The 25909-nt window shown below is 41.1% G+C and overlaps 1 protein-coding gene and 1 long non-coding RNA gene across 2 annotated transcripts in view; both read left to right on the forward strand.

Annotated features, from left to right (window-relative positions):
• The first annotated feature begins 47 nt into the window (after positions 1-47).
• On the forward strand, positions 48-731 carry LOC128424120 (uncharacterized). The gene is made up of 2 exons (XR_008332926.1): positions 48-325; positions 434-731. It is a non-coding gene; the product is annotated as an uncharacterized LOC128424120 (long non-coding RNA).
• A 4368-nt stretch (positions 732-5099) lies between these two features.
• Positions 5100-25909, forward strand: part of ANLN (anillin, actin binding protein) — a 30894-nt gene continuing 10084 nt past the window's right edge. The window contains exons 1-19 of the mRNA XM_053409969.1: positions 5100-5243; positions 11145-11298; positions 11852-12115; positions 12830-13170; positions 13826-14030; positions 15394-15584; positions 15703-15810; positions 16042-16147; positions 16836-16952; positions 18563-18789; positions 18979-19127; positions 19676-19823; positions 20225-20360; positions 21244-21426; positions 22867-22996; positions 23974-24022; positions 24113-24169; positions 25242-25280; positions 25517-25538. Of these exons, the coding sequence (XP_053265944.1) occupies positions 5226-5243; positions 11145-11298; positions 11852-12115; positions 12830-13170; positions 13826-14030; positions 15394-15584; positions 15703-15810; positions 16042-16147; positions 16836-16952; positions 18563-18789; positions 18979-19127; positions 19676-19823; positions 20225-20360; positions 21244-21426; positions 22867-22996; positions 23974-24022; positions 24113-24169; positions 25242-25280; positions 25517-25538 (2644 nt within the window). The 5' untranslated portion in view covers positions 5100-5225. The remainder of the gene's footprint in view (positions 5244-11144; positions 11299-11851; positions 12116-12829; positions 13171-13825; positions 14031-15393; positions 15585-15702; positions 15811-16041; positions 16148-16835; positions 16953-18562; positions 18790-18978; positions 19128-19675; positions 19824-20224; positions 20361-21243; positions 21427-22866; positions 22997-23973; positions 24023-24112; positions 24170-25241; positions 25281-25516; positions 25539-25909) is intronic.

The raw sequence follows: 25909 nt of genomic DNA on the forward strand, positions 1-25909 counted from the left end.
ACCTGCTTTTCTAGAACACTGCGTTGAAGCTTCTATGATGTCATATTGTGACTTCATCCTACCACATCCTATCACTTGAGTCACAATAATTCTCCTTTTTTTAAAAAACTGCCAAATGGCCTTACTAAACCAACACTACTGAAAACACTGGAATGTGTTTGGCAAATAGATTCTAAGAGAAACAAACTAACACAGAAGAAATTAGCCAAGCATGTCTTTGAATTCTATCCTGTATTCGGGAATTCTAAAACTGGTCAACGAAAACCCAGGCTATATTTAAAGTTTGAGATGTATACCATTGTATTTAAAAAGGCTGTTGAAGAATGTAAGTAAAGAGAAGGATTGCAATATCTTTTCTCTCCTGCCTTTTGCAGTGACACACAATACAAACTTCTGATATACGGTAATTGCCACTTTCCCTGCTCTCTTACAGGGGCTCAGTACCTTTTGTAGAAGAAGAACATGCAAAAGTTGAAAAGGATAGCTTTCGCCACTATATATTAATGGTCAAAGCTATGCCAACTTAAGTTTTCATACAACTGTTATGTTATGCTATCATTAGTGCATAATTACTACAGTGATTGTTTACAGATTTCTTTATGTATATGTGTACAAATATGAAAAATTTAGAGACAGGTGAAACAAAGATGGAGTTTACCTTCCATGTTCCTAAAGGATATTTATATCTGAATTGATTAAAATAATAATAAATGTTCATCCTTTCAATTTTATCATTTTGGCTTCAGTTCAGCTATGGTTACTTATTTTAAAATATGAAAAAGGATATTGTTTCAATGCCTTCTGGTGTAAAGATATTGCACTAATGGTTTTGAGTACAGTGGTACCTCGGGTTACATACACTTCAGGTTACATACGCTTTAGGTTACAGACTCCGCTAACCCAGAAATAGTACCTCGGGCTAAGAACTTTGCTTCAGGATGAGAACAGAAATCGGGCTCCGGCGGCGCAGCGGCCACAGGATGCCCCATTAGCTAAAGTGGTGCTTCAGGTTGAGAACAGTTTCAGGTTAAGAACAGACCTCCGGAACGAATTAAGTACTTAACCCGAGGTACCACTGTATAATGAAGAATCATGTTATGATGTACTTATTTCATATTTTTTTATTATTAAGTGTGTTACACTCTGCAAAATTCGTACACTTTTTTTGGTGTATCTGCAAGGAAAGGAACCCACTAACATATCACCAAATAGCACAGTACATAAAAAGTCAGCTCAAAATGTACATTCGTAAGGTTATGGGTCAGGAAAGAGGAACATATTTCAACTTTAGAGCAGCGTTAACTCTTGAACAATTTCCCAGGGGACACACACCAGTGGTGAATGGAGGAAGAAACAAAGGTCGGCAGAAGTATGAATGGAAATACTGCATTACCTTTGTATAGTAGGGTAGTTTATACATACACTCACAAATTTTCAGACCTTCCTCTTTGAAAGCTGGATACACTTTGAAAGCGAGGATTCTCTAAATGCCAGAGAGACTGTGTCATGTGACTTACAATATATCATGACTTGCATTTTGCTCACCCTGGTTGCTGGGAGAATAGAGCCACGTCACAAGGCTTTTATGTAAACCTAGACTATGTGCAGCTGATAGCTTTTCTCAGACTTGAAAGCAACATTGTAGAGCTATCCTTGCCCATTGTAAACACATTAATTATTTCTGTCCTGATAGTCTCTTCGATCAGAATGCCTTTGCAAGCTTCTTAGAGCTTCAAGCAGAACTCTGCAAACTAAGTACAGTATGACCATCACTTCCGAAAGAGACATGTGCATACTGCATATATACATTGAGGTGATTGTCTTTCCATCTGTGGAGGCACTCCCGCAATGATCAACACTTTCCCATGCCTTTGATAGTTTATGGAACTTTATTTAAGCATTAAAATAATAACACACCTGTTTTTTTAGTGGGAGCGAATGGCTCATGTTCACATATCAGTGTTCACATAGCCCATTAAAAAGTGTGTGTAAAGAATTAATAGTAAAGGTAAAGGGACCCCTGACCATTAGGTCCAGTCGTGACCGACTCTGGGGTTGCGTGCTCATCTCGCTCTATAGGCCGAGGGAGCCGGCGTTTGTCTGCAGACAGCTTCTAGGTCATGTGCGAACATGACTAAGCCGCTTCTGGCGAACCAGAGCAGCACACGGAAACGCCGTTTACCTTCCCGCCGGAGCGGTCCCTATTTATCTACTTGCACTTTGACGTGCTTTTGAACTGCTAGGTTGGCAGGAGCAGGGACCGAGCAACGGGAGCTCGCCCTGTAGTAGGGATTCAAACCGCCAACCTTCTGATCGGCAAATCCTAGGCTCTGTGGTTTAACCCACAGCGCCACCCGTGTCTCCAAAGAATTAATAGACCATGTCTATTTGGAATCTTTTTCAAGACATTTTGAGAACCTCTTAGGGTTATAAAATAGCACACAGGCATTCTAAATAAATAATAAATAGGTTTATCCCTCTCCAAAAAGTGCTGCGTTCAAGAACACTTAAAAAAAAATCTCTTTCCCACTTTCTATATGCTTGTGTGAGTGTGCGCACGAAACTGACAGCTTGAAATCCAGCCTTGCTGATTTCCCCCCACTACTCTGACTTGAATGGGATGTGAGGAAATGTCCGTCATGAAGCAGACAATCAAGTGCACACTGCTCTCCCCCAGCTCTTGTTCTGTTATTTTATTTGCAGGGAGATGCCCCAGTAGCGGGAAGAGGGGAGACCTTGCTCCTGTCGCTTCACAGAAACAATTGTCAGCATTGTTTGCACATAGCTGCTCTTCTTATGTTTCTTCCTTGTGGAACATGTTAATATGCACAACATGAAACATGACCTCTTCCAAAATGTATGCACTCCTGATCAAGTGATTGCATTGATGCCTCCCACCTCCACCATCCCCAAGATTATATAAAGAATGCTTTCTGGCAGCTTCATATCCCTGAATGACTCCACTGCATTGGAGAGCCAAGGTCAAGTGGAGCCATTCAGACACTGAACTGATTGTGAGAGTAGACCGTTATAGAACTGAAAGGCACATTCCCATGATTAATCTGTGTGACCTACACTGGCAAAGCTCTATGAATGCAAATTTAGATATATAAATCATCATAATTTGATTAAAGGGGAGGAAAACAGATGTGCAATGCTGTCTTGGAAATGGCACTATATTGTTTCTGGTTGAACCATGAATGCATGCCAAGTAAAGTCAGCAAAATATATTTTGATGAATGACAAAGAATGGAAAGCAAAATTTTATACCTCAGCAAGTAGTTTTTTGCCTCCCGCAGCACTAGCCTTTTATCTAATGAATGGTAAATCAATAGAGAGTCAATACAACTGTACCTTGGTTTTCAAACAGCCTAGTTCTCGAATGTTTTGGCTCCCGAACGATCGAAACCCGGAAGTGACTGTTCCAGTTTTCGAACGTTATTTTGGAAGCCGAATGTCTGACAGGGCTTTTGCAGCTTCCGATTGGCTACAGCAGCTTCCTGCAGCCAATCTGAAGCTACAATTTGGTTTTTGAACATTTTGAAAGCCGAAAGGACTTCTGGAACGGATTCTGTTTGACTTCCAAGGTACGACTGTACAGAGATCTTTGTAAAATGGCTATGGAGTTCAGCAGAAGTAAGCCTCGTTCAGACCTCTTTAAAAGGACCGCAGTGACCCCACGGGTTAGGGCACCGAGGGCTCATTTTATCGCCTACTGTGAAAGTCAGGGTTTCTACGGCCAAACCTTGCAGGGGGCAATTTGCTGGTGTTTGACGTCGATGTCGGGTTTTGGGCAAAACATTATTTCCAAGGGAAACAGCTGAGTAACATTCAACATAATACCTGGTCGCACAGCTAGCTATTCCTAGCAGAATACATTCCTTTTCTTGTGCTTGTGTTATATTTTTGTACCTGAAGAAAAAACAGAAAATGATGGACATTGTTCATTTTTTAAAAATAATGCAAGAGATGGGAGGCAGGAATCTTTACCGCTTACCTTAGGAATCTGTGATGATAAGCAACTGTTTAATGTATTTTCATAAGGTTGATTGACCCTGGCATTTTTCTCTCCTTTCTTTTTTCTTTTTCTTTCTTTGTCCTATATTCAGATTTCTCTAATGGCTTCAAGAACAGGGTTGCACTGTCAGAGAAACCATGGAGGTTTCTGCAGTTGCAATCTCTCTTGAAGGCCATAATTTGGACTGTGGTTTCCTCAAGCACCACCCACCCCATTTGCACCCAAAGGATCCCGGGAACTGCAGTCTATTAAGGGTGCTGAAAGTCGTTAGGTGGCGACGATTTCCTCTCACAGAGCTAGAGTTCCCAACAGGCAAAAATAGCCCTCTTTTAAACAGGCCTTTCACTGATTGACATGCAATGCTCTTTTAAAATGTGGCAGGGAGAATTATGGGGTTCTTTTTATTTTGATGACTTATCTTGTGTTTTTATATTGTTATTTCATGTGGTGGGTTTTCCCCAAAAATTTTTTTATTAAAGATTTATTAGTTTACAAAAACACGTGCCTTGTCTTTTTTCAAGTTGTGTTTTCTACAGATCAGTTTCATTTGTTGTGAGACATTAGTGTGTCATATGATTTTATGTTGTGAACCGTCCTGAGGGCTGTAGGCGCAGGGCGGTAGACAAATTTAAATAATGTGGGATTTAGTCGCAGGTAAGCAGGTTTAGGCTTGGACTGTGCCTCTCCGTCTTGGAGGGAAACGCGCTTCCTTAGAAAAACAACCACCTTAAATGTCAGTTTCTAAACCTAGACTTGCGAAGCTTTCAAGGCCTTTTGAACTATGGCTCCCATCACCCCTGACCATTGGCCACGCTCACTGGGGCTGATGGGAGTTGGAGTCCAACAGCGCCAGGCCTGCAACGAAGTCGTAAAAACAGCCTCGCCTGAATGGCTAACGCTCCCGTCCGTCATCCTCTTCACCCACCCGCTCCCTTCAGGCGGCGCGCGCTGTTTCATTCGGGATAGCGGGGAGGCGGAAATGCGCATGCGTTCTCGGGGAAGTGCCCCTCCCACTCCGCCCACCGTCCCTTGAGAGTTTTAACCTTAGGCGTAGTTCGGGCAGGGCGGAGCCGGCGCATGCGCGGTGCGCGACCCGGCTGTGGCAGGCGCTGAAATTCAAAATTGGACGGCGGTTTGCCGCCGCGGAGGCTCAAAAGGGAGAGGCCGTTTCGGGAGCCAGACGCGGCGAGGGAGTTCGGTGGCGGAGATGGACCCCTTCACTGAGGTGAGCGGCGCCCGCTGAGGGAGGTCCGGGGGGGGCGGGAAGGAAGCGGGGCGCTTCGTCCCCTCTCTCTGGGCGCCTCAGCTTTGCCTGGGAGAAGAGGGCAGGAGGCGGGCAAGGCATTCCTCTCCCTCACGCTTGGCTTTAATTGGGCCCAGGTGGGGTTTTTTTTGGGGGGGGGGGTTGCCTTTAAGTCGCTTCGGGTTGTCCTGCGATCCTCGGATGGAGGGCGGAATAAAAAGTCAGTCCATCATCATCATCAAGTGATTGGCTGATTTAATAAACCAAATTAAATGTTGGAAAGCGGATTTGATCCTGAAGGGTGGTATAGAAATTATAATAACATATAATGTATAGTTACAGATAGGTAGCCGTGTTGGTCTGCCATAGCCAAAACAAAAAAAAATTTTTCCTTCCAGTAGCACCTTAAAGACCAACTAAGTTAGTTCTTGGTATGAGCTTTCGTGTGCATGCACACGAAAGCTCATACCAAGAACTAACTTAGTTGGTCTTTAAGGTGCTGCTGGAAGGGAAATTTTTTTTATATATAATGTATACAGCGAGTAACAAATGTAGTAAATAATAATGAATGTAAGTGGACTTCGTCCTGGCGGCCCTTCCTCGGGCTGCGTCCCTACTCGAGAGTAATAGCATTGGAGTCGTGGCAGCACCTCTGAGTAAACCTAGCCAACGAGGCTGCCTTTCTGGGCTTGCAACCCCCCTTGCGCTCAGTTGGGTTTCTCTCTCCGCCCCTTCGTTAGACCTCTCCGCCCCCGGAACGTTTTATTTGTTTTAATGCCAAATCTGTGTGCCTTTTGCCGTTCTTCCTGGCTTGGGGCGCGGGGGGCTTTTGGGACACGATCTATGTCTCCCTCGGTTAAAGACAAAGCAATGCTTTTGAAACGAATCCCAGTTGTAAAGCTGAAAGTCGACCCCGCAGAAACTGGCGCTTAGTCAGTGATCTGGCTTAGGGTGTTTGAGGATCTGCTTACTCCTGGGGACCTGGAGCTCTTGGTTTGTTTGTTTGAATCCCTGACCGTATTCTTTGCTCCGGGTCCTAATACAAAAGCCAGCAAAGGAAAAGGGCAAAGCAACATAATTCAAATAGCTAACTCCAAGCACGTTGATTTTCCACTTTCATTCTTTCCAAACTGCCTCTTTTCTCTTGTCGTGACTCAGAGGAGGGAAATGAGACTGATGGGTGTGGCATTTCCAAATAGCTGTTCTTTTGCGCTGGTCAGAATGACTGCAGGAATACAGAAGCAAACGATGGCACTCACTTTTTCCTGAATTATTCCAAGAGTTCACTTAAATGCTTCTAAAAGTAACTTAAACATTTGGGAAGTCGATGAGATTCTGGAACTATATAATAAAGCACAGCACTGCCTATTTTTTAATGCTTATTTTTTAAAAAACAGTAATCTACTAGGTGTCATGTAAAAATACATTTCTGTATTTTTATGGTGATATATTAAAAAAAACCTGTTGACCTTTAAACGTGTCACATTCAAATGTGGAATGAAATGATATTAGTGTCTGCATGCAGAGCATGAAAATTACTCTTTACCACTTAGAAGTGCCCAAAGTATACTAAGTGCTGAATAAATACTTAAAGGTAAGACTGTCTTTGTCCACAAGCTCTTAAACAGAAAGGAAGGTACTGATGCATTATGTTGTCTTTAATTTGAAATGGATCTTTACAGTGCAATACTGTGTTTACTCTAAAACAAGTCCCATGGAGCTTTGTGGGATTTACTTCAAGAAAGTTGTGCATAGGATTGACAGATCTCTAAAATGTCAAAACCTTTGAAACTTGCACAAATTCCTTGTGTTCTTTACTACTTCAAAGCTGCAGTCGTTCTGAAAGTAAGGCCAACAGAACACAGCACAACTTAACTCTGAGTAAATATGTGGAACACTCTCAAGGTGCCCTCGGCAGCTCGGTGCTAACTGAATTTAAATTATATTTTAGCGGTCTTTCAGCTTACACAATGAGGGGTGTGTCAGAATCGACGGTTATCTTCTTGCTTCTGATGCTGCATTCAAACATTCAGTTTTTCTCCTTAATTGGAAGTGAAGGACTTGATGAGACTAGTTCTGAAGAGATCCCGTTTTCAAGTTCTGTTTATTAAACAACTTCAGTGTGCTATGTGCTGGAAATCTTCCAGCTGATCCACACCCTTCTTAGAGATGCAGTTGTACTTCTTTTTGAGTTCAGAGCAATCAAACCTGATTTGAATTGTTGATTTAAAATCGTTTGCAGTATTGGATGCTGTGCTAATCTTTAAAGCATCTGGAACTTGAAAAGGATATTTCACTAGTTTTACAACTTCATCTTTTTTTTTAATAACCATGCCAGTCTTCTGCCAAAAGTCCTCCTTCCAGTACAATGGAAAAGGCAGATTGCTTTGACAGGCAAGCTTTTATTAAAACTTATTGCCTCAAGGAAACCTTATGCTTTTCCCTGTGGAGTTCTCTGATGTGAAGGAAAACAACTCCAAACACATGGAAAAAGTATCTTGATTTCTGCATGCACCATGTCTTTCTTTACACTTTTTTATTAATGTAGAGAAGTAAAGCAGAACACTTTACACATTTGTAAGCTCTACATTCTTGAACACATTTTGGAATAAGAACTAAATATTGTTTTTAATTAGCAGTAAACTATTAAAGTCAAATTCAAGAACTAGCTTACGGAGATGGGACTACTGCATTAGAAGATAGAAAAGTGCATTTTTAATTTTTGAATTGATAATAGTTGGGTTTCATATTCTTCTTGCTTCCTTTGCCTTGGGCATCATCATAATCTACACTGAAGTCCAGTATTGCTTCTCTCTACTTGGACCTGAATTCTCATCGCTTGGTTTGCATATTGTATTTAACTCTTAATATTGCAGTGTCAGCAGTTTTCAAATGAAAGCTTTTGACCTTGAATTTTTTCAAGCTCTGCTCCGGATGCCCAGTAACTCATAATATATGTTCCTCCTTGAAATATGGCAATACAGTGGTATCTCGGGTTACATACGCTTCAGGTTACACACTCCGCTAACCCAGAAATAGTGCTTCAGGTTAAGAACTTTGCTTCAGGATAAGTACAGAAATCGGGCTCTGGCGGCGCAGCAGCAGCAGGAGGCCCCATTAGCTAAAGTGGTGCTTCAGGTTAAGAACAGTTTCAGGTTAAGAACGGACCTCCAGAACGAATTAAGTACTTAACCCGAGGTACCACCGTAATGGCCTTTTTTCATATGGATTTGGTAAGGATTGTAAAGCAGTCTGCACACTGTGACTTTAATTCATGCTTGAATATATAGTACAGTTGATGCATTCCACTTGTTTATAGGTCTCATTTAGAGTTTGTTAATAATGCACATTTGTGGATAGTTCCCATGATGGCTATTCTCTACAGCTGGAGGCAGTAATGCTTCGGAATACCAGTTGCTGGAAACTACAGGAGGGGAGAGTGTTCTTTTATTTGAATCCTGCTTGCAAGTTTCACACAGGCGTCTCGCACTGCGAGAACAGGATGCTGGACAAGATGGGCCTTTGGCCTGATCCAGCAGGCTCCTATGTTATTGCATATCTCTACAGTTCTCCAGATTAGCTGAGAATCAGTATGGGTACATGCAAAGATATATCCTTTATGCCGCTTCTCTTCTGCCCTGTGTCCCAATTCAGCAACAGGATGAGTGTGTTCAGGGGTGGAGGTGCTGGTGATAGAAAAGAGTTGGAGAAAGTTGTGCCCTTGCACGTATCACCATGGACAAACTTTGAATGGAAGGGAAGCAAAAAGGGAGCATTTCTGCATCATAATCTGTCTTCACTTCTACGCAGTGGTGAAGCTGCATGCTCTGGCACCGAGGAAGGAGAGCAAATGGGGCATGGCATGCTGCCTGCGGGGGTGTGGCGCCCGGGGTGTTGGGGGGCGTGGGGGTGGCCGTGAAGGTACCCCACTCCCCGATGGTGCCAGGGGTGTGGTGCTCCCCCCGTTCCTCCGCCAGTGGTGCTACACTCAACATGTTGGCCTACTTCTACATGAAGTGGCTAGTCACTTACACCAAATAATGCCACGGGTTCTAGCCTGCTGAATTTGGATATTCAGATACCAGCAGTTGGGCTCCACAAGCCACAGAGACCTCCTGTGTTTTGTTATCATTATTAGTCAGCCAGGGGCACATATTAATGCACTCAGTATACCCCAAATAGGAAAATGGGGGCTCTTTCAATAACTGCACCTAGCTTCTGGGACTTCTGAGGAAATAAAGAAAAGAGCATTTTTGAGTGCTACTTTTATTTATGTAGGTTTCAAGTGATTCTGATTGATAATTGAATTGTATTGACAACTTTCCTGAGGATAGGGTTGCTGAAGGTCTAGAAAGCTGCAATTTTGTTCTAAAGATTTATACCACGTATTTCAATCAAACAATCTTCAAAACGGCTTACAAGCAACAGCTTACATTAATACAAACCCTCCCGTCCCCCAAAATGCATACTGTAGCAGCTCTTAGCTGATGGATAGGTCCAGATCATGCTTCCCTCCAGCTCTGCAGTCCCAGGGGAACCGGCAGTTGGAACTGAGTGTCTTTTCTTGCAGGAAAGCAGATGCTTCTTAATTGGTTGGTGGGTGGGCCAGGTTGGTTTTCTCCTTGCTGTGATGTTCTTCCTGGGACACTAGTCCCCTAGTTGGTGGCAGAGGCCAGAGTGTCCCTTTGCTTCAGCTCTGCAGTTCCGGGCCAGTTTTATAGAGCTGAAAATTCCTAATAAATGACATTTGATGTATAATGACTAAAATACTTGGAAGTAATAGGCTGATGGAACCAAATGGAATGTGACTGGCAGGCTTCCCAGCTTTAAATTGCTATTGTTTAGCTATTGAATTGCTACATATTTGCTATTTAATCTCACATCTGGATAGTCTTGAACATGCAAGTAGACCAGCATTAAATAGTTAGAGCCACTATTTTTACATTCCTAGTAATTTGAGAAAAAACCCTTGCCTACAAGCAAGGGTTTTTTGTCTTGCTTTCCTGAACTGGAAAATTCCTTCATTTTGCAAATACTTCCCCCTGCTGGTTGTACTTGTTCTGTATTTAAATCTTTCTGATCCAATCTTCTACCAAATTTTGGATAACGTGCAGGACACGCTCATTAAAAACAATAATACAGTAATACCTCGGGATAAATATGCTTCAGGATAAGTATTTTCGGGTTGCGCTCCGCGGCGACCCGGAAGTAACGGAGCACGTTATTTCCGGGTTTCGCCACTTGTGCATGTCCAGACGGTCAAAATGACGTCACACGCGTGCGTGGAAGCAGCAACTCACGCAGTCACGTCTTACGTTCTATTCAGGATGTGAGCGGGGCTCTGGAACGGATCCCGTTCGCATCCCGAGGTACCACTGTATTCTAAAATGATATACAACTTAAAATAATAAGCTTGGTTTAAGAGCATGTGATTTGCCTTCGTCCATCCACACAGATTTTTTTGTGAATAAGAGCCACCTGCAACGGTGTCACTCAAAAAACTAGGTGTCACAGTTCCAGCTAGTTGCACTCCTTATGACTTGCAATTCAAGTTCAGACAAACATTTTTATATCTCTTGTGTAGTTGGAACATTTGTGGCAAGCACTAGACATTACTTTATTGCAGGTTCTCCTCTCCAAAACGTTCTGTAGTCTCTGTCCTGCTAGTGAACACAACTAAGACATTCCAGTTGGTTTATGCACTGAGACTGCCTATCTCCTCCTTGGACAAAAAAACATAGCTTTTGTTTGTAGGAAGCTGCAGAAATTAACATGCAACTTGTTGACATCCCACTTTCATCAAGGAACTGATTGTATTAACAACCTGAAAGCAGTGCAGTCCCATTATCAACTTACCCATAATTATCTTTGTGTAATATTTAGAAACTTCTAGAGCGAACCCGTGCAAGGAGGGAAAATTTGCAGAAGAAGATGGCTGGGCGGCCCACAGCAGGAGTGCGGCCTACAACACAAACAAAAAGGAGCAGAGAACCTTTGTCAGAAGCTGGTAACCAACCGCTTCAGCCTAGCGAAGAAGGTATTTTTCACTTGCATGAGATCGTGTGTGATTATACTCAGTGTACAGGGTTTTGTGTGGGCAAACTTGTAAAGTTACTTGCTCAGTTGTCTTGTTTCTCACTTAGTAGCTAAATGACATTGATGTCTAGTAATGATAAACATTATGAAGTAATATCAAAGTGCATTTTAGTTAATTATGGGGCTGCATTCTGGAACTAAAGTGTAACAAATACCATGTAGATTAATGCTGAACTATATCAGGCATTTTATAAACAAAACTGTCACATGTTTATTTCATTTGTATCATAGTATTTATATATTACTTAATACAGTATTCAGAATTTCTAAGCAGTGCTCAGACAATTTGACTCATTAAATCATTTTTAAAGCAAGGTAAAGGAGGAGGACACAGTAATAACTGGAAATTGTCTAAGGAGGGGAATAAAAGGAGGGTGAACTTGTTTTCTTGTCTGATAATTTTAAATTTCTTCTTAACTGACTGTTGTATTTACTGCCATTGTAGCTTTAGCCTAAAAGCCAACCCACCTGATCCGCTTTCTCCCCCAAAACAGCTACAGCAAAGGCGAGTACAAAGCCATCACCATCCAAAAGACGTTGTTCGGACAATGTGGATGTTCCACTTTCTAATTCAGAGAATAGGTATCCAATTAACTCTTCTTCAATGGACCATGCTGCTTCTGAAATGGCTCCTCCTCAGATTATTGCCCCGTCCACTGAGATTGAAGAGCAGGGTGCGAAATCTGAGCAAACTCCTGTTGCTTCAGTTAAAACACGCATGCAAAAGCTGGCTGAACAACGACGCTGCTGGGACAACGGTATGTCTCTATTGTGCATGATATGTATAGCTTAAAAAAATCTGCAAAGACATAAGCAAGGGAAAGTTCAGTATGTCTTCATGCCATTGTGGTGTTTAAAAAGAGATACCTAATTGCAGGCATCCATACATCTAAATTTCATATGTGTAAAATGTTTTCCTTGGGTGGGGGAAGAAGTTGTTTTCTGGCTCAAGCTAGTTTGGCTTGCCTGCCCATAAGTAGCTATACTAGTCACATACCATGAATCAGTGACTTGAAAGGAAAAGGAGCTGTCATTCCCAACTCATAAAAAAATTGTCTGATCACCTCAAGGCGATTCTTACTTGATGCAGACAACTGTGAAAGTTTATCCCATACTTTTAGCACAGGTTAATCCTTGGTTGTTACACAAACCTGCACTATGTCTATTGTATTCACTTTCATGGGATCCTCTGGTACATAGGTCAAATATGAAGTGTGAGTTCTCTCATGGTTCCCAACATCTTTGTCTCACTTGTTGGGAGGGCAAGAAGAACAAAGTAGCCTTTCTCCCCTGTGGGTTCTTGTAATATTCCACAGGTGATGGCTATAGAAATGTTTAGTAGTAGTTGGGCAATCTGGTTTGCTTCATAACATTTTTTATCTTATTTGGTATTTTTTTTTAGTAAGAATTGCTTTAATAGTCACGTGTCATATAGTTTCATAACTCTGCTTCTCTGTATTCTTAATTTTCAGATGTGTCTGAAAGTTCTTGTATTTCTCCTATTGAATCAAACAAATGCGTCATTTCCCCACCCAAACAACTTCCCCTTACAACTGATACCCCAATAGGTCGAAGAGGCCGTTTAGCTAACCTTGCTGCTACAATTGGCTCCTGGGAAAATGACCTAAGTCATCCATCTGCAAGGCAAAACAATACACAAGAACAGCCTGGTACGACTTGTTTATCCAAATTGTCCACTACTAGTGGAGCATCTGCTAGAATCAATAGCGACAGTGTGAAGCAGGATGCTGCATCCTGTTTGCAAAGGGCTGTTGAGCCATCTGTGAATAAGTCGGCAAACTCTGAGATATTGGTAAGTGATCATATTTAATCTGATGTTTATTTCTATCATACAGTGGAGAGGCTGACAATATGAAGATGTAGCCTTGCATCCCTTCCTAGAGAATTGGCCCCATTGAAAACAGTTTACTTTAGGAGTTAGCATATTTAAGATGGTGCTATAGAAGTGGCAGTTTCAGGAAAGGAAATACGAGTTTTTAGAGTGCAATCCTTAACAGACATCAGAATGTAGCAAAATCCTAATCTGAGTCAGGCTTTGGGGAATTGGTGAACAATTGTAACATGTTTAAAAGATAAACTAGGCTGAAAAGTCTAGTGTCAATTATAAAATCATATCTAAGCATACTTCAGCAGGTAGTGACTTATTGAGATCCTCTTGTAAATGGCAAGTATTAAGGGATGCACATAAAGATATTACAGAGACGATGTAAAGTTCTGATCCCTGTTGCAAATGGCTGTTTTAGCTGTGTTAGTGAAAACAGCAGTGGAGGAGATGGAGGCATTTGTTTAGCTATCCTAGTAGAATAATTTAGAGCAGCAACTCCACAATTGCTAGTGCTGCATCTGGGAAATCCATTGGCAACATTAAAAAATTAGGTGGATAATAATCTTTGCTGTCTTTCTGAGCTGAGAGTGACAACTAACTGTTCTCTCTAATCCCCTTTCAGGGAACTAATAATTCCATAGCAAAATCATCAGGAACAACTAGCAACCACTCTAAGGAGACTGAGGTACCAAAACGACTGCTGCAGGAAAAGGCCAACCTTAAACCACCATTGAAATCTGCATTATCTCAGCCACTTTCTGCCAAAGAGGAGCGACTCAAGGAAACACATGTACAATTTGATTCTAAGGATAAACCAGCCACACCAGGTGAAGGGTTGCACCATTATTTAAAGCAGCATATGCTGTAGAGATTTTAACCAGAATTTTGTATAGAAAATGATTTCTGCAATTAGCTGATGTAAGTGATATGGCCATGTCGGAGTGAAATTTGAACGGTTTAAGCATACCTGGAATATACTGTGTGCAAAGTTTTAGCTAAGTCATGAGAAAAAATATATATTAATGTTTTTTGTAATTTCACAATTTATAAGTTGTATTAAAGAACTGCAAAAATGAGCTTTAAATAACCAGATCCTCCATCTGCATATATATTAATTGGTAGTGAGTAAAGTTTCGTGTAGTTCTACACATGAATTGATGGCAACTTAAGAGATGACTTGTTGAAATCTGCTCAAATGTATTGGTACCATGTAGCCTCCATGCTACTGTGTCAGACCCCTTAATTTCTCTACCTCCACCTATTCTGATCCAGTGCATGTTTATTTAGAAGCAATTCCTGGTGTGTTAATTTGAACATACTTTGGGGTAATGCCTTTTGATTGGGGATCGCTTAAATTCTTTTATTTTACTGTGCTGGAAGACCTCTTTGTCATAAGAATTAAGATTTATTTAAAAGGTTCCATTTTTTTATTGGAGACGAAGAATAATTATCTGAGCATTATTCAAAACTAGTTTCACACAGTTACATCAGCCTGTGCAATTAGGTTTCTTCCAAGATAAAAGAGTGTCTAGATTCTGCATGGTGGTATTTGATATTGGGCTGCAGCTTTTAAGAAAATTTTGTGCATTTCCAGATGATAAAAGTTTTTTAAATGTTAAGCAGCTTAGTATTTCCTACAATAAATCTGCTTTCTCACTTGGTTATGGATGTCTGACCTTCTGATCTAAATTGGATGAAACTAACTCTTGTTGAACCATGGGTGACAGCTTGAAAGCACTTCTGTTAACGCTTTGGAAAGCTCATCTGTTAGGCATTCCAGAGACCTAGATTGAGAATTTGTGTACCTTACCTCAGTTGCAAAATTAGGGTCTTTTGTATTAAACGTTTTTGGGATGGATAGAAAGGCCTGTAGACAACCCTAGTCCCACTCAGAGTGCACCCATTAAAAATAATGGACATGATTAACTTCAGACCATTAATTTCAATGGGGTTATGAGTGCAACTTAGTTGGATACCGCTGTAGAATGATGCTTATGTGTATAATTATAGCCTTTTGGGAAGTACTTCTTCTTAACTGCCCCAATTCTCATCAGAACATGTTCAGATATGGAATCTAGTATAGTTGTATAACTATGTGTATGAAGAAGAAAAGAATAATGCTGCACTTCAGTGTTACTTCTAAATAATGAAGAACCTAACTCATTAATGAAACAAAATCCATTGTTCTAGGAGGATCAGGGATTAAGCATTTTCTGGAACGTTTTGGAGAGCATTGCCAGGAGCGTAGTACACAAAGTCCTGTTATCACTGGAGGACACAGGACTCCCATTATCACTCCAAATACAAAGACAATCCAAGAAAGACTCTTCAGACAGAATGAAGTATCCTCTACTGCTAGTTTAGCACAGCAGCTCAAACAGGTATGAGTTTCTACTTGTCTGTAAGAACATGGAATGATTAGACTTGAATATTAGACATCTGTTGGAGATGTAGTGCATAAGCTGAGACTGCATCCACTTTTGTCTTGAATGTTTTCAGGAACGTGAAAAAGAACTTGCATGCATCAGAGGCCGCTTTGACAGGGGCAACTTGTGGAGCGCTGAAAGAAAAGAGAACTCCAAGAAAAAACGCCTAGAAACAAAATCGGTAACATATTGGAACTTGTTGTAAGGGAATCTGTAAGACTGCTTTAGGTTATTTATTATTAAATTTCTTTCTAAATCACTATTCATCCAAAGATTAAAAAAATACAGTAAAAATTCCCCCAAATATTGAAGATAATAACGGGTAATATTGAATACAACTAAACTAATTGGACACCAGTCGAATATACCCTGATGACTTGACTTAAAGGCCTGAATTATCTTACTTTTCTAGGAGAGTTTGGTTCAGGTTAACTCAAAGCACCTTCCCAATTCTGATGACAACTCACAGGTAGCCGAAGAAAAGACTGTAGAGATAGCCGTAGAAGGCATAACTTCTGGTAAGAATGCTCTATGATAAAACTGCTCCATGGTAAAATTATCTAAACGTGAAAGAATAAGTCTAAAACATGACTAGTAAATTGTTTGATAAAAGCCTAATTTATGTTTCAAAGTGCCAATAACTTCCCTTACGGCCGGTGGGGAGCGTATGGCACTCTATATGTTGCTGGACTCCATTTGCCTCTGTCAGATTACAGGAGTCATTGTTCAGCATTACCTGGACAGCTGCAACCTTTCCACTACTTCTGTAAATGCCGTGTGAGACATAAATTTGCCCCCATCCATCCTCTCCCTGGGTAGAAAATAACGCCTGGCCTGGGTGATTGGATAATTGTGATTTCAATCCCTGGGACTTGGAACTTTCCAAATTCAGTATGAAAATGACATATGGGCAGGTTAGGAAGGATGTGTGTGTTCACTATATTGTCTATTATCTCCATTATTTATACGAATTACTAAGAATCGTAAGGCGTGCCACTTAGAAATTTAGATAGAAATGTGAGATTAATAGGACTACTACATATTGCTGCCTGAGGAGCGAGATTTCTCATCAGCAAGTAGACGCTGCGTGTCTCAAAGTCTAGCCTAGTACAAGTCCATTGTAAAATGGCCTAACGTAGATTACTTATGAACTTTATTTAATAACTGCTTGCTCTACTTCAGTAACTTATTCCTTGAAATTTACAGGCGCTTCAGAACATGAAAAGCCAGAAGAGCTCAGTCCGTTGAAAATCGTTTCACCACAGACCCCTGTAAAAACACTTTCCAATTCAAACCTTGAGCAACTTCCTGAGGAACAGAAAGGTTTGTATTTCCTAATTCTTTGTACTAAATTGGTCTGGTTAAGCTAGGCTTTGTGCTTCAAAGGTTGTCTGGCTTAGCCCTAAACGACTGGTGGCAGCTAGGTTCCTTGATAGTGACTGGAAAATATTACCTGGTGACAATGCATATCTGGAAAACTGCCTTGGTCAGACCACACCTGGAGTTCTGTATCCTGTTCTGGGTACTGCAATTTAAGAATGAGTTTGAGCTGGAAGGTGTGCAGAGAAGGGGGACAAGGATGATCAAGGGTCTGGAAACCAAGCCTTATGAGGAACAGTTGAGGGAGTTGGATATGTGTGGCCTGGAAAAGAGACTGAGATATAGATTTAAGGGCTGTCTTATGCAAGATAGAGCAAGCTTGTTTTCTCCTTCCCTGAAGGGTAGACTCAAACCAATGGATTCAAGTTATAAGAAAGGAGATTCTGACTAAACATCAGGAATACAGTTCTGACAGTAAGCGCTGTTTGGTTGTGGAACAGACTCCCATGAGGTGGTGGACCTTCCTTGGAGGTTTTTAGGCAGAGGTTGGATGAACATCTGTTCTGAATTCTTGAGCTGCGATTCCTGCATTGCAGAGGGTTGGACTAGATGATCCTTGGGGTCCCTAATATCTCTACAGTTCTATGATTCTATAAGTTTATATCACACCCTTCATGGGGGAGGGCAAATAAAAACAAAACTTGAGTCACTGGACCTGTTTTTAGTATTTATGTGAAGAAAGGCACTAACATTATCTTATCAAAGACGGAAAGTTAGGGAGAAAAGACTGTCAGCATTCAGTGTCAATAGGGGTCCTCCATAATTTTGGAGTGCATTGTCAACAATATGCTGATGACACACAGCTCTGCTCCTTTACATTTGCAGGTGTGGCAATGTATGGGCTAGCTTAACCTCTTGCCTCAGTAATGACCTGGATGAAAGCCAGTACACTGAAACTTAATCCAGACAAGACAGAGACACAGTTAATGGGTTGTTCTCTTGAACAAACAGATGGGATTTGGCCTGGTCTGGATGGAGTTACATTCCACCTTTAGCTATTACTATTGCTTGAGGGTAAAGTGTCGTCGATGGCATGGAGTACTGTCCATCAGCTTAGAGGACCAGCTGTGCCTTTTATTTGGACGGGTACAGCCTAACTTCTGTTGTGTATACTCTGGCAAGCTCTAGATTCGATTACTGCAATATGTTACATGTGGGACAATCTCTAAAGATGCTTTGGAAAGTTCCGCTGGTGCAGAATTTGACAGTCAAATTGTTGACCTAGTCTGAATATATAATGCCAATTCTGGAACAACTGCACTGGTTGCTATTTGAGGCTCAATTAAAAATGCCTGCTTGACCTGTAAAGGCTTGTGTAGCTTAGGTATTCCCCAAGGACTGTCTCTCTCCACATGAACTGACCTGGACCCCGCAGTTGTCATCTGAGGCCCTTTGGTCTGGAGGATGGTGATACAAGAACAATGGTGCCTCGCCACCCTGCTCCCCAGGGAGGCATGCCTGGTGCCACATTTATATGTAGGAACCTGGCTGAACCTTTCCTCTTTACCCAGGCTTTTGGCCCTTATGTTGACTTTGTGTGTTTTACTTTCCAGACAAAGAGCCCGAGACTGAAGCGAATGACGAAATGAATAGTTCACAGGTGATAAGTGACATCTTTGATGAAGTCCTTCAAGAGGATGGGCCTGACATAGAGAAACTTAAAAAAGAGATGAGTATGACCTTGGAAGCTGATTGTGAGGATGAACAGGAGCCGCTGAATATTTCCTCGATGTCCCTCCTAACACCTTTAACAGAGTCTGTTGCTGTTGCAAGTCCAGAGGTAAGAACAGATGCTTAATTTAATGTATATGTCCAGGTTGTCATAGACTCAAATTCTAGAAAATGAGGAAAACACACCTTCAAACTTGTAATTCTCAGTTTGATATTAAAATCCAATTCTCAACATTATAGCGTATTTCTTTGAATTTTAATTACACATAGAATGACCAAAGATCTATGTCTCTTCCAGGTTTTTGCATCCCCATGTAAATTGGTTGATGAGGGGAGCAATGCAAGTGATGATAGTCCAAAGTCCAACAAGTTTCAAAGAACATCTGTCTGCAGAACTGAATCTGGAAGCAGCATTGGGTCCTTGTCAGAGGAGCGTAATCTGTATAGGTAACCACTTGGCTAAGCGTTCTATTTGGCCTCTTAAATTTTAGTACAATGCAGAGAGAGGACTAAAACAGCTAAGCCAAGTGTGGGGAACCTTTTTCAGCCTGAGGGCTACATACACTTCTGGGAAACCTTATTCAGAAGGGTGGATTCAGATGTCAGTGGTGGGAGATGAAAGAGCCAGCATTGTACTTGTGGCTTATGGAGAGTCTTGGGAACCAGATAGAGAACCCCCGGGCCTGATATTCCCCACGCTTGATTTAAGGCTAATCTAAATTTCTTTTTGGAAAATGGCCTCATGGGAAATATAGAAGGGCAGCACTTTGGCACTTCCTGAAACATTGACCTAGTCATCATTGTGTCTTTGAAGAAATCCACATTGCTATAATCTTCCCAAGGACGGTCCTATAAGCTGGTTGTGCCTCTATCTCAATTTGGTCAGGATGAGTCAATGTCTATTGTAAACCCTTTCTTGCCGCTGCACTTTCTTAACATTATTTGGTCAAATACTTTACTCTGTATCTTTCTAAAACTGAACTTTCCTTTTGAAGTATCGATGCCTATCGATCACAGCGATTTAAAGAAATAGATCGTCCTTCAATAAAGCAAGTGATCGTTCGTAAAGAAGATGTTTCTTCCAGGCTTGAGGAGAAAAGGAATGGAACGTCTGATCAAATTAACATCAAACGCAAATTACAGGTGCTTAGAATGCTGCTTTCCAATCCTAGAAAACTTATTATTCATTCTATCTATTTGATTTTTCCTACAAGGATTATAAACTGCCAACATACATACTTCAGGAGTAAAAATGAAGTTACCTGGGGCCACTAGCAGTTTGGATTTCAGCATAGTTTTTGAATGCCAGGTTAGAATTAACTATGACTGATTGTCCATGGTTGAGAGAATTTACTCATAAGGAGGGAGTGTATAATCCTGCAGTCCAATCCTGTAACTGGATAACGTGAGCAGAGCTATCTGCACCAGCCTAAATTGCTGATGAGAAACTTCAGGGTGGATTTGTTTTCAAAGAAACTGAAGAAAATGTGACAAAATAATGGTCTGAGGTTTTACTAAGTCTACTTATCTGACTACATGTTTAGGAGCTGAATAATGAAATCAATCTGCAACAAACAGTAATACATCAAGCCAGCCAAGCTCTAAACTGTTGTATTGATGAGGAACATGGGAAGGGTTCACAAGAAGAAGCAGAAGCTGAGAGACTACTTCTCATTGCAAGTATGTGGTTGTTTAAAGATGGCTTTCTATGTAAATAACATAACAGGCTTTATTAACCAAAAGATCACACTAGAGTATATTAAGCATACTGGGACGCGGGTGGCGCTGTGGATAAAACCTCAGCGCCTAGGACTTGCCAATCGTCAGGTCGGCGGTTCGAATCCCCGCGGCGGGGTGTGCTCCCGTTGCTCGGTCCCAGCGCCTGCCCACCTAGCAGTTCGAAAGCACCCCCGGGTGCAAGTAGATAAATAGGGACCGCTTACTAGCGGGAAGATAAACGGCGTTTCCATGTGCTGCGCTGGCTCGCCAGATGCAGCTTGTCACGCTGGCCACGTGACCCGGAAGTGTCTGTGGACAGCGCTGGCTCCCGGCCTCTAGAGTGAGATGAGCGCACAACCCTAGAGTCTGTCAAGACTGGCCCGTACGGGCAGGGGTACCTTTACCTTTTTATTCTTTTTTACTCAAAGTGATTCTTCAGCAATAAGCTACCTCACCTAAATTTTCCATGCATAAAAGATTTAAAGAAAGTGTTAGGGCAATGTGCAATTGATCTATGAAATTTTCTGCCATCCTGTGGTGATGGCTTTAAGAACACCCTAAAACTTTATGAAGGCTAATTCTGTGAATGAATGTTGGCTAGCCCAAAGCCTCCATTTACCTCTGAATATCACCTGCTAAAAGCAAACCCTTAAGGCCATCATTTGTCTTATATTTAACTGACTTCTGTTCGAAATGAGTTCATTAGATGGAGGTTGGTTTTGATCCAACAATGGGATTCAATTTTAAACATTTTTTGGGATGTGCCTGTGACTTGAAAACAACCTGTAATTGGCTATGAAACATATATGCAATAGAAACTACTTTAATTTTTATGTTTGTGCAGCTGAAAAAAGAACAGCATTATTGGAAGAGCTAAACAAACTAAAAAATGAAGGATCTCAAAGCAAGAAGATTAAAGCTGATTCAATGCCTAGTGGGGTTTCTCCATCCAGGGGCTCTGTTACTCTGTCAGAAATGCGCCTACCTCTAAAAGCAGACTTTGTATGCAGCACTGTCCAGAAATCAGGTAATTCCTTTTGCTGTGCTTGTGTGGTTGAAATTAATGGTTTAGTGTAGCAGCTGATATAGAGACTGACCTATAAGTCAGGAAGTCTCTGGCTTGCAGGTCACGTCTTCCATGAGTTCACTAATTGCTCTTGGGAAAGCCTCTCTTCATTGGAACTGGAATTTTAGAGCAGAGTTACCTTTCCTTACAGTAGGTGGCATGGCATTCTGTGTTTGCAGTACTCCTTTTTCTTTCTTAAGGTGTAGATCAAGCAACATTTCTTTCATCCACCCCCAAATCTCCTAGCTGAATTTTCCCCAAATTAATTCTGTTTCGTTCCATTCTCCAGTGATCGGCAGTTTATGTCCCAATAATCAATTTTATACCTTTTCTTTTTCCGCCACCATTTTCCTCTTGCTTTCCTTCTCTTTCCATATTTAGATCGCTTTCCCCACATGCCTGAAGCCATTGTACACTTTAATCACTGTGTTTAAGCAACTTAAGCTGCTGTTTTTAATGCTCAAGATACCAGCTACTACTGTGGCCTTATATCTGATGCCTTCAGCCTTTGCTGCTGCTGCTAGATTGGTAATGTGAAGGCAGCAGCAATAGTAGTGAAGACAGGCAGTAGCAGAAGAAGCCAACTATTGCTGCAGGAGTGCTTTTATGAGTCAGAAGTACAGTGGTACCTCTGGATGCGAATGGGATCCGTTCCGGAGCCCTGTTCGCACCCTGAAGCAAACGCAACCCGCGTCTGCGGGTCGCGATTCGCCGCTTCCGCACATGCACGTGACATCATTTTGAGCGTCTGCGCAAGCGGTGAAACCCGGAAGTAACACATTCCGTTACTTCCAGGTCACCGCAGAGGTCAACCCGAAAACGTTCAACCTGAAGCAACTTTAACCCGAGGTATGACTGTACTAATAATTGAAACGAAACAGTTTTTGGTTGACTACCAATAGTGAAATTAAGGAGCACCTGGAAAATGCTAGGAAAACAATAATGGTTTTTTTAAAAATAAAACCATAAAACTACCACTTTGTATATTTGAATTGGTGTAGGCTGATGTACAGTGCAATCATACATGTCTTAGAGGTCAGTCCCATTGTGTTCAGTGGACTTACTCTGAGTTAATTGGTATAGGATTGTAACTTTTGTGATCTTGCCTTGTGTGCAGTTTTGACTAAAATACTTCCAGCTTCTCTCTGAGTTTCATCATTTCATTTGAATAACACACCACCATTTCATTTCGAAAAGTTTTACAAAATCTTTAAATCACTGTGAAACTTGATCCTCCCATCTTAAATCAACTGTCTTACAAACCATAAAAAAAACAGAGGTGCATTAAACTGTGCAATAAGTTGATTGGAGGCAAAAATGCTGAACCACTTTGTTCTTTAATCTTTTGTGTTAGCTGCTTTTGTAAAACAGATTAAGAGAGACTGCTTAAACTATTCACAGAAACAGCAAACTACTACTACGTAATAATGTTAAAAGCAGGAGCAGAAAACATGGTTGCTACACCATTAGCAAGTACTGCAAGTTCCCTGAATGGTGGAGATGCTCTTACTTTCACTACTACTTTTACACTGTAAGTACTTATTTGTTTAGCTATTTAATTTTATTCTTCTTTATAACAATGTTATATGCTAACCATTTGTGCCCTCCAAAGCTGTTGACAATCACAACGAAGCGTTAAGAACAAAGCTTAGTTTAAAAACACACCAGCAGCTTCAAAAAATTAAGTTATGGAGATCCAAAAGCACATTTAAGGAAAACTTTATTCCCCCCAAAAGAATGGATGTTGCTCTCTCTCTCACTCCCGCCTCAACCCAGTCTTCCTCTTTTCAGATACTGGGAAGCAGTAGATTAGCTGCAGTCATTTTAATTAGGATGGCGCATAAGAAAATAGTGAGTGCTTGCCCAACTTTCCCACACCTCAAACTGCAGGACTGCTGTCTCTGGTGTCCTTGCACTCCAAAATACACTGCTTTGTTCCAGCTGGAGAAAAATAGCAGCTCAATATTTGTGCACCTGCTTACTTGTCTGCTATACAGCTGTCTTTGATATCGGGCTGCTAGTTTGGGAGTGGTTCCTACTTGCCTAAAGTAAAATGGCAGGGGTCTCAAGCCCACTTTTGACAAACACTATTGATTTTGAACTCTTGTTAAGCTTTCCGCAGGAGTCTGAGAGAAAAGAATTAATCCCATATGCTTCAGAAGTCTGAAGTTAATCTTGGTTGCGGGATACTTGAGAGTGAGAGAGCAGCAGAGCTCTGAATACAGCAGTGGAAGCTACCCTAAGATGGTCTTCCAAAATCTTATAGGCTTACACCTGGTCCTGACGTTCCATAAGACAATCAGGAAAAGACATACTTGTCAAGCTGTTTGCCAGGGAGCCCTGGACTGCCTGAGGTTGCCCTCTGCTTTTTTTGCAGCCCTTAGACAGGCATAGATACAGTAGGAGCTACCACAGCTTCGGTTGCAATTTATTTGATTTGTAAACCTTGACTTGGAAACTGTATTAGACTTCGGAATTGAATTTAACCCTTTCTTCCATTTTTTAAAGGCAAGATGTGGCCAGTGACTTTGAGATAAACGTTGAAGTTTATAGCTTGGTATGTATCTCTCACCTTTCGATGGGCATCTATTTTGAGAGAACACTTGGGGGTGCAATAGACTCTTAACATCTCTCTTTCATTTATTAGGTACAGAAGAAAGAATCCACAGGTGTTGATAAAAGGAAAAAATCAGCTAAGTCAAAGGTAAAGGGAATAATTGAATAAATTGGTGATGTTAATCTGTGCTAAAGTACTTTAATACAGAGGGAAGAACGCTTTTTCAAATCAATATGACACAAGATCCTTTTAAAACAAAAATGTTGTTCTTTAAGCATATTAAGATTATAGTCAAATTTACTACTCTCTGCCTTTGTGAACTGATGGCAGAATAAATCTTGAAGTGCTTCAGCTGAATAGCTTAAGTTCAGTCATCTTGCACTGCATAATGTCAGTTCTAAAATTTTACTGCCTGTGAATATTTTCCATAATTGCATCTAGTACGTGGTTTTTTCCTCTCTTTTTGCTTCTTTGATGCCCTGTTGTCACTTGTCCGGGGACATCATTCAGATTGTATTTCAGGGCCCTATACTGCAGCAATGTTGCCTGGTAGCAGGGTTGTTTAAAAATGGAAAGCATGTGGCCTGTTCATAATCATGCGACAGGAACACGATAAATTTTGTGAACGATTGAAGTAGTATAGAGTGCTTTAAGCCAAGTGGAGCATCCTGTTCCTTTTTGTGGAGTTGCTCTCAGGATCCTTATGACAGCAACTCCACCCCGCAGTTGGTAGTATAAAGACCATGTGGTGGGAGGGACAATCCAGAAGACTCTGAGGTGGTCTTCGCCTGCCCACCTCTCCTGCAATCTTTCCCACGGAACAGGATGGTAGATCACCCTGTTGGAGTGGGGAAGACAAGTTCACCCGGAGCTGGGCCTGATTTCTTCAATATGTGCCGCTTGCACTTCTAAAAATGTATTCTCTGAGAAATTAATAACCTGAAGGTTCCAAACAAATGCCATCCACAATTGTGATGTGTATGCAGATGGACTCTATGAAGTATGTAATTCTATACAGCAGTGTGTGTGTGTGTGTGTGTGTGTGTGTGTGTGTGTGTGTGTTTGGAAATGCATCTGTTTTGGATGCTAACTGGTGACAAACCTAGCTAATTTGTTAACCTTGCTTTAAAACCTAGATGCTCTGCTGTTGTGAGGTCTTTAACAGCCCTGCATAGAATATAACATTTAGAGTGCATTTGTCTCTTCTCTAATCTCTTAGGCTATTACTCCAAAGAGATTACTGACATCTATTACTGCCGTAAGTATTAATATTTGAATGATTTAAAACTCTCACACACACATAACTTACCTGTGACCAAGGCTTTTATTTCTAGCAAGATAATATCATGCTAGAGATCAGTTACTTTTACCATACCTGTTCCGTAAACAATCAGTAACTTTCAGCCTTTCAGATGCAACCCCCCCATCAAGTGCACTGGCTAAAACGTTCTTTTAACAACCTGTTTCCATGTGTTTCTTTCTCTTTTTTTATAGAAGAGCAACCTCCTTACGCCAGGTAAAATTCATTGTTTTTATTGCTTTGTTGTCCCATTTGCCGTGAATTGTTTTATGTACACTACTAAAAGCAAACAAGCAGTGTATATAAATGTACTAAATAAGTAAAAATAAGCAAAATATATTTATAATAAGTAAATAAAAGTTTTGTCTGTAGGTGGCGCTTTTGTATGTTGCCACAGATGCCATCTTAAAGGCTGCTGCTCCTGTTTGAGAGGAGAGGAAATACATTTTCTAAGAGGGTGCTGGCCTTCTACAGCTTTTAATGCTTACAAATATTTGGCAACATTTTAAAGAAATAAGGGATTCCTTCTTAGTTGAGAGAGAGGTTTTTAATTGGTTAGATTTTTTCTTTTCTTTACAGGTATGTTT

This window comes from Podarcis raffonei, chromosome 12 (assembly GCF_027172205.1).
Source record: "Podarcis raffonei isolate rPodRaf1 chromosome 12, rPodRaf1.pri, whole genome shotgun sequence".
NCBI lineage: Eukaryota > Metazoa > Chordata > Lepidosauria > Squamata > Lacertidae > Podarcis > Podarcis raffonei.